Consider the following 13,064-nt stretch of genomic DNA (forward strand, 5'->3'; position numbering starts at 1 on the left):
TTCACAGTCTAAATCCTTTCTGTCTCCCTAAGCTTAGTATTTTGTTGGCTAAGCACTTCTGAAGATCGAGGGCTAGACATCAGGCAACACTATGAAGCAGGAATTAGCAGGATCTGAGAGCTTTGCAGAGCCTAAGGTCCCAGGCAGCCTTAACAGCAAAGTCAAAACTTCAACTTTGACATTTTCAAGGCACTTCTTCAAATGACAGAGATAAAAATATTATGTAGGAAGGGAAAAAAACCAACCAAACAAAAAAGCCCCACTCATATCCACAGCAAAGAGGAAGAATTGTTTAGGAACAAATGGAGACCACAGTATCTGATATAGCATTCCCTGTAAGTCTGTACAGCTTGAAATAAAACTCAACAGATTTTAATTCAGTTACCTGCTGTGTGTTCACTGGGTCTCTCTCTCAAATGAATCCGTTGATGTTTGACGAAGTTTGAGCACAGATGGAAGCTATTTCCACACTCAGTACACCTATAGGGCTTCCCATCCATGTGGACTCTCTGATGCTGCAAGAGAGCTGTGCTTCTACTGAAGCTTTTCCTGCACATCGTACAAGAAAAGCTTTTCTTTTTCACATGGGTCTTGCGGTGAGCAATAAGGTTTGAGGTACGGCTAAAAGTTTTCTCACATTCCTTGCACTTGTAGGGCCTCTCCCCTGTATGGATTCTCTGGTGCACCACCAGGTTGGCCTTCCTGCTAAAGCTCTTCCCACATTCTACACACTCAAACGTTTTTTCTCTTGTGTGGGTTTGCAGGTGATTCAGGAGCCTGGAGCACCCCTTAAAGCCCTTCCCGCATTCTGTACACTTGTAGGGTTTCTCTTCTGTGTGCAGTTTCTGGCCATCAGCAATGAGGGCAAGTTTCTTGGAACCTCTTTTTTGGTGAGGGGATTTATTACAGGCTGCCTTCTGCTGCCTTCCCGGAGTGGCTGCCTCCCTGTCTGGGCTGTGGGCTTCAGGTAGCTGAGGCAGTACTTCTTGCATAATGTCTTCGGGGATGCCTCTCCCTTCCTCATTGTCACTCAAAATGCAGTTCCCTGGTGGAGTAAGAGAACAATCTGACACTCCTCCTTCCCCAAGGCAGATAAACTGCTCCTTGCAAAGTAACTGAATTTCTCAGGCCTAGCATCAACTTGCACCAGATTCCCCTTTTCCAAAGGGCAAGGGAAATGATAAAGACTGAGACAAGAAGACAAGGAAAAGAAAAAGTGGCACAGGAAAGAGAGGTAAGAAACCTACCTCTTCTCTTCCTTCCCCTCCCCATTTCCTTGTTCTTCCTCCCCTCAGGGAATGGTAAAGGAAAGCTGCCAAAATGAAAGAAGGAAAAGGAACAGCCTGAAACGTCCCACCCATCACAAATATCTGGTTTTAGCTATTTGGTCCTGCAAACTTTGCTCAAAAGCCTTCCAGCCTGCTAAATTAGCATTAAAACTCTGTTTTCAAGCTATGCATTTGGGTGGGGATGCTTCAACACCAAAAAAAAGTCTCCTTGAGCTTCCTTAGGCAAAATCAACAGGGGCATTTAGGTTCTTTCTCACTTACGTTAGTTAATATTTACTGAAAAAATTTAAATTACTTCTTTTACGGGTCAGCATGTCAGGTTTTGTCCCTAATGATCACAAGAACAGTTGTAATTATTATAGGTATACTGTATATTCATGCATCAGAAGTCAAAGAGTTAAATCCTTATTGATAAAAAAAAACCACTAATGGCCAATTAACTATCTCTTTCATATCTAGATCTAACATGACACCTACATTTCTTGTAGTGACGAGCTAAATAAATTGCATTCCAAGGAAGCTCACAGGAAACATTCAAACATGGTCCTTTCTTTCCTAAAGAATGCAACCTATGTATTTCACGAATGAGTATGTATGATTTGGTTATCTTACTCTGCTGACTAAATTTTATATTTACATCAGTTCAGCATTAATAGAATTATAAGTATCATCTGATGCACGCTTACCCAAGCTTGATTTTTGCAAGCATCTTAAGATGTTTACTGTTAATCCAAATAGAGAACTTAGCCACTAGCATCTCCAATCTGGCTTTAAAATATTCAGTTACTCACACTACATATACTTCCATTTAACACAACAAGTTTGATTATTCCACTAACAAAAAAAGAGGCTTTCTACATTCAAGGTAAAACTCCGCAGTGGAATTTCAGTCCTACCTCTATGACACCAAGGAATAAAATTCTTCTGTAACATGTCCTAGAAGAGACAAGATCCTCTCTATTTACATGGCCACAACTGCCAAGATTAAATACTAGCAATAAAGCAAAAAACCCCACCACTTACTGAGGAATGGGGGCCCATCTCTTACATCAAGGAATTACACTTGAGAAGTAGCTTTATCCCAGAGGGATAAAAAAGACTCCCTCTCGCAGGAGCAGTCATTCCCTCACTCTACAACCAAGCAGCTAATTATTCCGAGGCCCATGCAGAGACCCCAGGTCTCTAATGGTGAAATGAGAACCGAACAACCCTCCATTCCCATCCACAGCTAGTGCTGGGGAGTCATGCATTTCAGATGCAGCTGTGCAACTCCCTCAGACCTTCCTCACCCGTGAAAAAGCCTGAAAAAGAGAAGTGTGCTGGCTTTCCTTCACTCCAAATGAACTGTATTGCCTCATTTTAAAACACCTGCTAGAAACCCACAGCAGAAAAAAACACAAAATACCACTGAGCACCTTGCCCTAGCCTAGCATGTCATACCATCCCAGCAACCCAGACCAGAGCAGCCACTCCGTAGAACCTCAAGCTTCCCTCCGAGTTTTAACTAGCAGAATTCACATCTCACCTGTATAGCTTGCAATATCGCTCTTCCTAGGCGACTGGAGAAGAGAGAATATGGGCTCTATCACCGGCTCCATCTAGAAAAGGAGAGGAGAGGTGGAGTGGGAGGTGGGAGGAGGCGGCAGACACAGATGTGGTGCATCTTGGCAGCACCCACAGGCTGCCTAAAAGGGGCTAAACCCACGCAGGCTGTTGAACATCACCCTTGGGGAGATGAGCCTGCTGCATGGAGCTGAAGTTTGGTGACCTGCGAGCTTAACCAAGAGACCAGCGCGATGAAACCCGATGTTACCTAGCCTTCGCCTCCCTCGCAGCACCAAGCAGCCCCATCCGAGGGCTGCGCTGGGCCCCGCTCCTCCACAGCCTCAACACCTGGCGCTCCTTCCAGACACCCCCCGCCAGCGAACGGCTTCCCCCTTCCCGCCGGAGCCTCCCATCCCTCTCCCAAAGCCTCCGAGCAGCCCTTCAGCCTACCCCGGCCCTGCTGTTGGGCCGCCGGGCTGAGCCCGGCCCCCTCCCGCCAGCCGCCCCGGGCCCCTACCTTCCCTCCCGCGGCCTTCCCCGGCAGCGGGGCTTCGCTCCTCCCCGGGCCCGCCGCCGGCTCTCCCCGCCGAGGGGAGGGCAACAAATGGCACCCGGGGAAGCGGGGCGGCCCACCCCACCCCTCCTGCCTGGGGCCGAAACGCCGGGGGAGGTCGGGGAGACGCGGGGCGGCGGGCCCGGCCCCGGGGCGCTGGCCTTCAGGGCTGCTCCCCCGGGTCCGGCAGCCTCGGGGCCGCTTCCCCCCCCCCCCCCCCCCCGGCCCCGGCCCCGGCCCCGGTGCTTGCTGCCCGGCCAAGGCTGCCGATCGCCCCCCGGGGAGCCCTGGCCCCCGGCGGGCAAGGGCCGCAGCGCTCATCGTGAGCAGTCCTCAGGTTTGCCCTTGGGCATCGACCTCCCCCCTCAGAATCAGAATATGGCGGCGGGGGGCTTTTCCTTCACTGACGGGTGATGGAAGGCGAGTGCTTTCTGGTGACTTTGTGGTTCCGTCACCTTGCACTCTGGCCACGGTCACTCGTTGGGTTTGCCTAGCCCTCAACCGAGGGAGGGGGACTGTTTCACTCATCCCCTGCACGGCACGGAGCATTAACTGAGGGTCCGTGGCCCCTCTGAGGACGGACGGCGTTGCCCTGGTAGAAGGGCCAGGTTTTCTCCAGGGGCTTTCGGGCCTGGTGGGGCACAGCTTGGCAAGGCGAGAAAGGAAGGCAGGCCAAGGGGAAGACCTGCCCTGTCGCGAGGGAGAACACGCAGCGGCTACCGCTGGCAAAGAGAGGGCCCTGAAACTCCGGAGCTCAGAAACAACAGACGGACAGATGGACACGGTGGTCACCCTTTCAGGTGGAGCTCCGGGAACCAACCACCCAGCAGCAGCCCCTCTCCTCCGGGCACCTCTGTGCCTCTCCCTGGCCGGCAGGCAGGAGCAATGGGTGAGGAAACAGGCTGGAAGGCATCACCGCCCGTCCCGTGAGCTCTGTGAATCGGTCAACCCTCCCTAAGAGCACAGGCTTCCTCCAAGACCTGCCTGGATGGTTGGTGTTTTACGGACTCGCGCGTGCTGCACATGCAGCGCTGCAGGCTCGCAGCAGAGAAGGTCAGGAGAAGTGGCTGTGGCTCTGCTCCTTCTTTTCCCGGGTTCTCTGGGTACTGAGCTTCACCTGCAAATTTTCCACAAGCTGGCCTTTTCCACAGCTTAACTAGCCCCATAGTTCCGCTTCCCCGTTTTATACAGGGATATCCTCAGTTCTTTTTCACCGACCTTCATTTCCCTACCATGTGCACACAGATCAAGAGCTCAGTGAACAAGGCGGGCTCTCCCTTTCCATTTGAATGTGGAAACAAAATATTCTCCACACACACACTATAGCAGACTATTCTGTTTGCTTTCGACAGCTGTTCCTTTCCAAAAGACGTCAAAGCTGATATATTCCAAAAAAGTATTTCAGTTTTGTTAAAAATTTTTAGGATAAGAAACACCTGCTGTAAAACCTCTTTTTGTAATTATACCTGAGAGTCAAACATAATTGTGTAACTCAAAAAATTAAGTTAAAACATAAAATACCATTGTACCTGCTTGCAAAGGCCACAAGAGTTAAATGCCACTCCCTTCTTACCACATCTCTTACTCCCCTCATCTTCAGTAAAAAAAATTAAGGAATTCTCCCAGGAGGCATCAGTTCATCTTACTCTCAAGGCAGAGGTTCAGAGGAAGACTAGATCTTGCTGACAATCCTTCTGTCCTCCAGAGGAGCCTTTTCTTCTCTTACAGTTCCTCCTTCTTTCTTTCTCAAAGGTGAACACCTACTATGAGAGAAATAAAGCAGTCAGCACACAAGTAGAGATCATGACTGACCTGTCAGAGAACTGATCCAAGAGTGACATGCAAATAATTATGGCCATAATAATGCTCCAAGTACAACCACCACAGACTCTCCTGCTGTAACCTACAAACTGTTATATTTCTACCCACATAAAGCTTAAAACAACAGCAAGGGAAATACCCATGCATTTGCTCTTTGCTTACACAGAGCTTAAATAGAGAACAGAGACAAAACTATGTTGCAACCCCTTATCCTACCCAATGAAAAATCAAACTGGTTGCTTTTCCATCTCAGCAGTGCAGAGCTACTTGGAATATGCAGGTGCCCAGGATCTCAGCGGCATCTGTCAGGTCACCAGAGGATAACAAATTTGTCAGCATGAGTATTATGTACAGTCCTTTCCTTCCTTAAATGAAGAAGCAGAAGTTATGGCCAAAATCATTTTTTCCTCTCTTAGTCTAATTTTAGCTGTAATGTACAAAAAAACCCAGCAGGTGGAGATCTACTACTGTACTATATTTATATTACAATAGATTCTTGGTGACCTTGTACTGGACCAAGACTTGACTGTAATTTAATATAGTACAAATACAAAATGAAATGGTGTTTCCTGCCACAAACAGCTTGCAGTCTAGAGGAGCGTTAATGCAATTCCCTCAAATGGAAAGCACTTTCATATATAATAAACTCTAGCATGATTTATTGCATGATTTTGCCATTTTGTAACTGAATATGGACCAAATTTCAGCTTTCCAAAATCATTCAGGACAAAAAAAGCTCACCACTTTCCCAAGGAAACTAAGAAATTACACAAAGCATGGCTATACACAGTATGGCTATTTGAATAACTGAGGATGCCAAGAACGCTACTTCAAAACACTTGAAACATTGTAATGTACAAATAATTGGAAAAGCATCAAAGGAGTTTAAGATTAGGATTAAAGCATGATTCACCACATTTATTTTTACCCGCATTTTGGGTTTGGTAGTATATTGTAGATGCATTTTGGAGTTTGGCAGGTTCCCTGGTTCTGAGGATTTTCTTGTTTTTCAAGGAAGAATAATGAAGTGAATTTCTCAAATGCAAAGGATTTGATTTTGGGTGATTGTAAACCATGCTTACAAGATAGGATAATCTACCATGGAAGGCACAGACTCAGGAAAAGACTTCAAAAGCCACAGTGAACGTTAGCGGAACATAAGCTCCAGTGGCGACGCTGGGATGAAAAGGCTAACATAACCCACAGAAGCGTAAACCAGGGAGCGCTGCATAAAACCAAAGATACCCAAAATATTCACCCCACATTTGTCACTCAGGCAATTCCTACAGCAGTAACAGATTAGCTGCTGGGTTGAAGAAAGAACTAATACAAAGAAGTTCTTTGGCATGTATTAACCAAGAAGTCAAACTATCACAGTCATCCTTTCTGCCCACCCTCCCTCCCAAAGCCCTGTGACACTTAATTCGCTGGTACACCCCTAAAATCTATGGAAATATTAATAAATAAAGAATACCAGAACCTTGCAGGCTTGAATAAACTTTAGTAGCAGGAAGAAGGTGAAAACGCAGAAAGATGTAAGTTCTGCCTTCAAGAAACAAGGAGTGAGGCCAGGAGATTGTGTGGCTACATGGGAATTTCTCATTTAAAAGCCTCAGGGAGCATTCGCAGCACCAATGGATGGATATTCCCTTCTAGGAGCAAGTCCTGACCCACCAGAAGCTTTAAGACAGACAATCTATGGGTTTTCTGCATGACACAACAGACACAGGAGTTAATTCCACACACACACTCTGTAAACCAACAGCACTTCATTAGTTTAAATAAGTAGGCAAATTAATAAAAAGCCCTTCCCCAATGAGTCTAGTCATTAAACTTTGATTTAGCAGAAATTTAACAAGAAATATAACAGCAGATAACACTTGTGTTAAGGACTAATTATAGTGGAAAGCAGAGATTTTCCATTTTAAATGGAAGCCATTTAAATGGCTTCAGACGTATGAAAGAGTAACAATTTCAGAAGAGGGCATCTTTAACCCACGTAGGAAACAATTCTGTTCCATCGCAAAACAGGTTGAAAGACGGATTTAATATCCTCCAAATCTGCCACCATCTGGGCAATCTAGGAAACTGCTTTTCAGTCAAATGCAGGCAGATACAGCTCTCAGTCTTGCCAGGTTTGGGAGAAAAAAACCCTCCGAAGCCATGGGATAATTCCAAAATGTCCCACTTGAAAAGCCAGAGGGTTGTGAATTCTGGTAAATTCTGAAAAGCCAGGTAAGGTTTCCCCTGTGTTGAAAGCATTAAGTCAGGCACTTTAGAGGCATCTAGAAGTTGTCCCATGGCCCAGGTAAATCTCAGTGGGACCTGGGAATATAAAGCCTTTGGCATCCCTCTGCTTCTCAGCAGCACACTTACCCCATATGTCCTGAGACCAGGGTACAATTTGATTTATTGCTACATGAGTAAAAGATACATACCAGATACATACCAGAAAATGACCCCTTTGCCAGCCTCCCAGTAGAGAAGCCAATAAATGGATTTAGAGTCAGAGGAAGAAAAGGGCCTCTTCTTTTGTGCTTGAAGAAAGTGATTGAAAGGAGAATTAGTTGAAACTACCACTGATGTTGGTGTAGCCGTTGTCATGACTCAGGAGACAAAGAATCACAGATGGGGTAGATGATAATGCAGTCTTGAAGACACAGTCTGGCCCAAGAAAGCCTTGATCTGAAATAGTGACACATCTTCATCTTCACCTGCATACTGGAGAACGTAACTAACTTGCAAAGATAAATATGTGTTGTGACACACGTATACATATTAAAAAAAACAGCGTTGTGCTGTTAGCATTGGTCCAGCAGATGCATCCCCGTTTCATCTCTGAAGTCCTAAGAAGGCCTGCTTCTCCAGATAATGTTTCTCAAAGTTTGCTCATTCCTAGATAATCAATTACTTCTGGCTGAATTGGCACCACAATACAGGACAGAGAGGGAGTTCCTGCTCTAAACAGGTATTTAGGGACACCATATGAAGCCTGACTTTCACCACCCATTCCTTCTCTTTATCTATTCAACAAAAGGGAGGAGTAGGGTTCAGTCCCAGGTTCTCTAGTGAAGACAGAAGCCCATAAATCCAAGTGCGAACACACACTACAGTAGTCACATGTAAATACATTTGAACACAGACCTGCTTACAGAACTGTCAGTACACCACCCACCTGTGCTCAGCTACATTAGGATTTGCTCACAGTTTAGATAAGAAATCAACTGAGGTATTCAGCAGTACCAACTGATGGGCAAATGTCAGTGTCGCTCTCCGGGGGGGGGGGGGGGGACACGACTCACTCTCCAGGACTATAGCACTACTAATAGCTGCTAAAAGTCTCACACATAGAAAAGGCACAGATTGATACACTAATAATAACATTCATATTCACAAAGGAGAGAAGTGCTTTGGGATGCTTCCTCCAGGCTCTGGAGTGCCAGCTTCATTTCCCTGCCCTGCCAGAGGTACCTTGCATAAGCTGTGTAGTGCCAGAGCCCCTGATATTTAACTGTCTGCCATTTGTTGACCAATGCAACTAGACCTTAGTCTCTGTGCCCAGTCAGGTATTAGTAAAAAACACTTTTCCTTACCCCTCAGGGAAGAGGTAACTTGTCTAAGATTGTGAATATAAGTCATCCAAGACTGTGAAGTGCTTCACCTTCCGCACAGTAAGGCTCCAGGTCCATATTCCAGGAGTCGAGTGGAGCAGAGCAAGAAAAAGGACAAGGACTAACAAAAAAATGACCTAATGTATCCAGTGCAAAGTGTTCATTGCCTGTGAGATCAAACATTAACTCTGTCATCCTAAGCTGCATAAGACAGCTACGCAGCTGGCAATCATTTACTAGCTGCATCCGTCCATAACGGCATCAGCTAAACTCTGGACGTGAAAACTGAACCCAGGCACAAGAAAGGCTCTCAGTCATCAAGAATGTAGATGATGAGATTATTACTGTGTGGGCAACTCCACATTTCAAACAGCATGGGATGATGATACTGACTACAATTATACATTTTGCATTCCACCTTATGGTAAGGAGCAAGTGTTCCTGCTCCTCTGTGTGAAGTACAGATTATGTGTCCGACACATGGTTTTGTTTAAAGAGGAGTAATCACTAATCCAAACAGATTTCAAGACTAATACTACAAGGTGGATAGAGGTTTTCTCAGCTAGGGTGCCTTTGGCAGCAACAGACCCAAAACACTATGTACAACTGAGCGGCATCTCTATATAACCATGAAAGAGCTACATCAGTAACAACCAAGCACAGCAGTTTCAGCAAACCAACACAGGGCGAGAGGCGGGTGTAAATCTAGGACAAAACTGGAGGTAATGGCAAAGTAGTAGCAGTACCCAGCTAATACATCTGGACAGATAGGGCCATGACAAAATTAAAAACAGTGCTGAAAAAGCCTCAACCCTCACCTCACCTCAAAGTCCCAAAGGAGACGAGACATACAAGTCTACAGGGAACCAACGGGACACCTTCCAATGCAACCAGGAGAACTGCAGTGGGCAGAAGGAAAGTCTCCATCAATGCAAACAAGAAAAGGGAAAACAGTTTGATGATTGTTATTCTTCACAGTCTGTGAGACCTGGAGAACCACAGCTGAATGTAGTTGATAGAATGTAGTTGATAGCCACAAACCTGTGACAGATCATACCCTGGGAACCACGGCAAACCACCACAGACTGGTACACATGACTCAGTATGAATTGCTAAAAGGGAAGACAGAGGAATCTGCACAGCATTTCCAAGGAGGAGGAGAGGAAGAAAGAACTGGGGGAGCTATCGAGAAGCCAGTGTCCATGACTTAGTCCTTCTGTAAGACTTTATCTTAATAACAAGACTGTTTGGTTTGGGAACTAGAAGGCTGCATGTTATTTGTCAACCTATCGGAGGACACAGAGCACTTGAAATGGGCGAGAGTCTGGGAAGGGAATGGTGTGAAAGCACAAGCAGCCAGCCAGGTTGTTAATAAATATTTTCTTTGTGGTTCTGGTTTTTTTTAACTAGAAATATTTTAACATGTTGGTTGTGTTTTTTTTTTAAATCTGAGTGTAATTTTTTTCCCCAGTTAAACCTATTTAAATGACACATGAAAAGATGGCCATCCATTTTAAAGCCCAGATTTACAGTACCCTGTAAAAATAATTTGGTTTATATTACATTAAAAAAAATAAATTGAAGCACAGTATATCTGTTGCCAAGGTCTTAAAGAAAATCAGCCACAAACTTTAGACAATATTAAAGCCAGAAAGCTTAGTTTCCCCTTCCAACTGAATAATCATTAGGTCTGAGATTTATTATTCTCAGTTTCTTAAGCTTTGTTTAATAAGTATCTCAACTTTAAACATAAAACATTTCTTAGATCCATTCATCATATTTCACTTACAAGACAAATTGAAAATTCTAGTTTTTTTCTTTTCTACTATTCCAATTCCACAAACATCTTGTGAAGTCTGGAATAAACAAAAGAATTATTTAATACATAGCAAGTGTAATTCAACAGTTTACAAAATCATGACATTGGAAATGTATGTGGATTAAATAAATAATTAAATACACATTAACTTACAGAACTACTCGTGTGTATATGTAGTATATCCTCCTCGCTAACAAAAAAAGGATTATTTTGTGAAAAGCTTACTCTTAGTTTAAGATTTCTGAATGTTCAGCAAACAATGAGAATCAATCTCCTTTAGGGAAGAAAAACGTTAAAAAGTATGCCTACAAAATATGATTAACATTGCTTACTTAATTCAAATTTGCTCATGTGGTGATTTAAACTATGATTAAAATCCTTATTATAAATTATTTTGGTATGAATTAAACTACTATAAATTATTCACAGCAAACCATCCTGCTGTCATCCTCCAGCCTTTTATTGCTGTTATTCTGACGATGCTCATCTCTGTGAGTATTACGTTTCAAAGCTTTTAGCAATGCGTCCCTGGCCATCTTCCCAGCTTTTCCTTACCCAGTAAGTGACTGGCTTAATTTCTATTTCCTTCAGCCATGCCACTCCAAAGATAGGGAAGTACTTCTGAGCGACAGACAAAACACATTCCCAAACAACTATAGGTCCTTTTTCTTTTTCATACCCACTTTCTTTGTGCCTCACCCTCTGTGAGGTTGATGTTGTCTTGTCCTAGGATCAGCATCTTCTTTTGCATTGGTATGTAAATATTAACATAAACTTCCTCTGTGCTGTACTCCTAAAGCTGCCTTACTGACAGTTCGGTCCCAGGTTAAATCTTCCCTACCTGTGATTACTTTCCAGGCATACGTCCCAAGTACCACATTTCCAGCTTGCGGAGAACAGGCTGAACACAACTGCTACCACATTTTTCCCGTTTACCACTTGCTACTTAAAATTTATTTTTCAAGATTTTAAGTTGTGCTCTCTCACAGCCCCTGTGAAAGACTTTATCAAAGGCTTTCTCCTCCTCCAGCTGACTATAATGGGCACTCTGCGGGTATGTAGTTCACTGCTTCTTCTTCTTGTTTTTCCATCTCATTGTTGTGGTTTAACTCCAGGCAGCAACTAAGCACCATGCAGCCACTCACTCACTCCCCCCTGCCCGGTGGGATGGGGGAGAGAATCAGAAGGAAAAAGGTAAAATCTGTGGGTTGCGATACGAACAGCTTGATAGAACAGAAAGTAAGAAACTAATAATGATAATAGTAACAACAATAAAATGACAATACTAATAAAAAAATTGGAATATACAGAACAAGTGATGCACAATGCAATTGCTCACCACTTGCAGACCAATGCCCTGTTAGTTCCTGAGCAGCGATCCCCCCAAGCCCACTCCCCCCAGTTTATATACTGGGCATGACATCCCATGGTATGGAATACCCCTTTGGCCAGTTTGGGTCAGTTGCCCTGGCTGTGTCCCCTCCCAACTTCTTGTGCCCCTCCAGCCTTCTTGCTGGCTGGGCATCAGAAGCTGAAAAATCCTTGGCTTAGTCTAAACACTACTCAGCAACAACTGAAAACATCAGCATGTCATCAACATTCTTCTCATACTGAATCCAAAACATAGCACTAGCTACTAGAAAGAAAATTAACTCTAACCCAGCTGAAACCAGGAAGGCATTTTCTTGTTTACACAACTTAATTTCTCTCATGCAATGGCTAATTCTCCTGGTCAACATCACTCATCTCAGTGAAGGAACATTTGGGTATAAGGTCTGCAGAAGAATTACTAGACAGAGCTGTTTAAAAGGGACTGGGAATAAATCAGAAAACAATTCAGCATGCACGGTGGGGACAACAGAACTGTTTTCCCACCATATCAGATCAGAAAGAAAAGTTGTGCTTAAGTTTGTTCAAGGGCACAAAAGCATGAAAAAGTCTTTCGTTTCTTCTGCTTTGATTGACTGTGGAAAACACTAGCATGTAACTGCAATTGTTTAACAATAATTGTCCATTTTTTAATGAATATTCATGTCAGTATTTAAGCATACAGAATATTCATGTCAGTATTTAGGCATACAGAGACAAGCGTTAGTTCAGGTTCTGCAAACCTTTGCATCCCAAGCCAAAAATAGGTGTGTCCTGTCCTCTTGGTTGACTCAGGGCTTCCAAATGATGCGACTCAACTGCATGAAAGTGTCATGAAAATCTAGGCTTCTTTCTTAACTTTTGGTAAATCCAAATTTTTAATTTTTTTTCCCCATGTGCTCTCAGTTTCCTTTCATCAAAACAGCCACCGTTCCTCATTTATAGAGCAGTCTGGGAACGCATCAGGTGCTGGAATTCAGGAATCACAGAATGGTTTGGGTTGGAATGGATGTTGAAGATCATCCAGTCCCAACCCCCTGCCATGGGCAGGGACACCT

General features: G+C 44.2%; 1 protein-coding gene across 1 annotated transcript; it reads right to left on the bottom strand.

Annotated features, from left to right (window-relative positions):
• Nucleotides 1-377: 377 nt before the first annotated feature.
• Nucleotides 378-5,520, bottom strand: LOC126047951 (gastrula zinc finger protein XlCGF49.1-like). Its single transcript, XM_049822276.1, has 4 exons — nucleotides 5,425-5,520; nucleotides 4,961-5,150; nucleotides 2,815-2,887; nucleotides 378-1,045 (listed from the first exon to the last, which is right to left on the bottom strand). The coding sequence occupies exons 2-4, from the start codon at nucleotides 4,979-4,981 to the stop codon at nucleotides 378-380; spliced, it is 762 nt and encodes a 253-aa protein (XP_049678233.1). The 5' UTR covers nucleotides 4,982-5,150; nucleotides 5,425-5,520.
• Nucleotides 5,521-13,064: the final 7,544 nt, after the last annotated feature.

The sequence above is a fragment of the Accipiter gentilis genome, chromosome 18, assembly GCF_929443795.1.
Source record: "Accipiter gentilis chromosome 18, bAccGen1.1, whole genome shotgun sequence".
Classification (NCBI taxonomy): Eukaryota; Metazoa; Chordata; class Aves; order Accipitriformes; family Accipitridae; genus Astur; species Astur gentilis.

What these genes read in the sequence shown, in the direction of transcription:
- LOC126047951 (XM_049822276.1), bottom strand. Translation starts at nt 4,981, where the DNA reads ATGAGGGGAGTAAGAGATGTG. An exon ending in TGAGGGGAGTAAGAGATGTG is followed by an intron (nt 2,888 to 4,960) that starts GTAAGAAGGGAG and finishes CTCCTTTTCTAG; the next exon opens with ATGGAGCCGGTGATAGAGCC. An exon ending in CGATATTGCAAGCTATACAG is followed by an intron (nt 1,046 to 2,814) that starts GTGAGATGTGAA and finishes TTACTCCACCAG; the next exon opens with GGAACTGCATTTTGAGTGAC.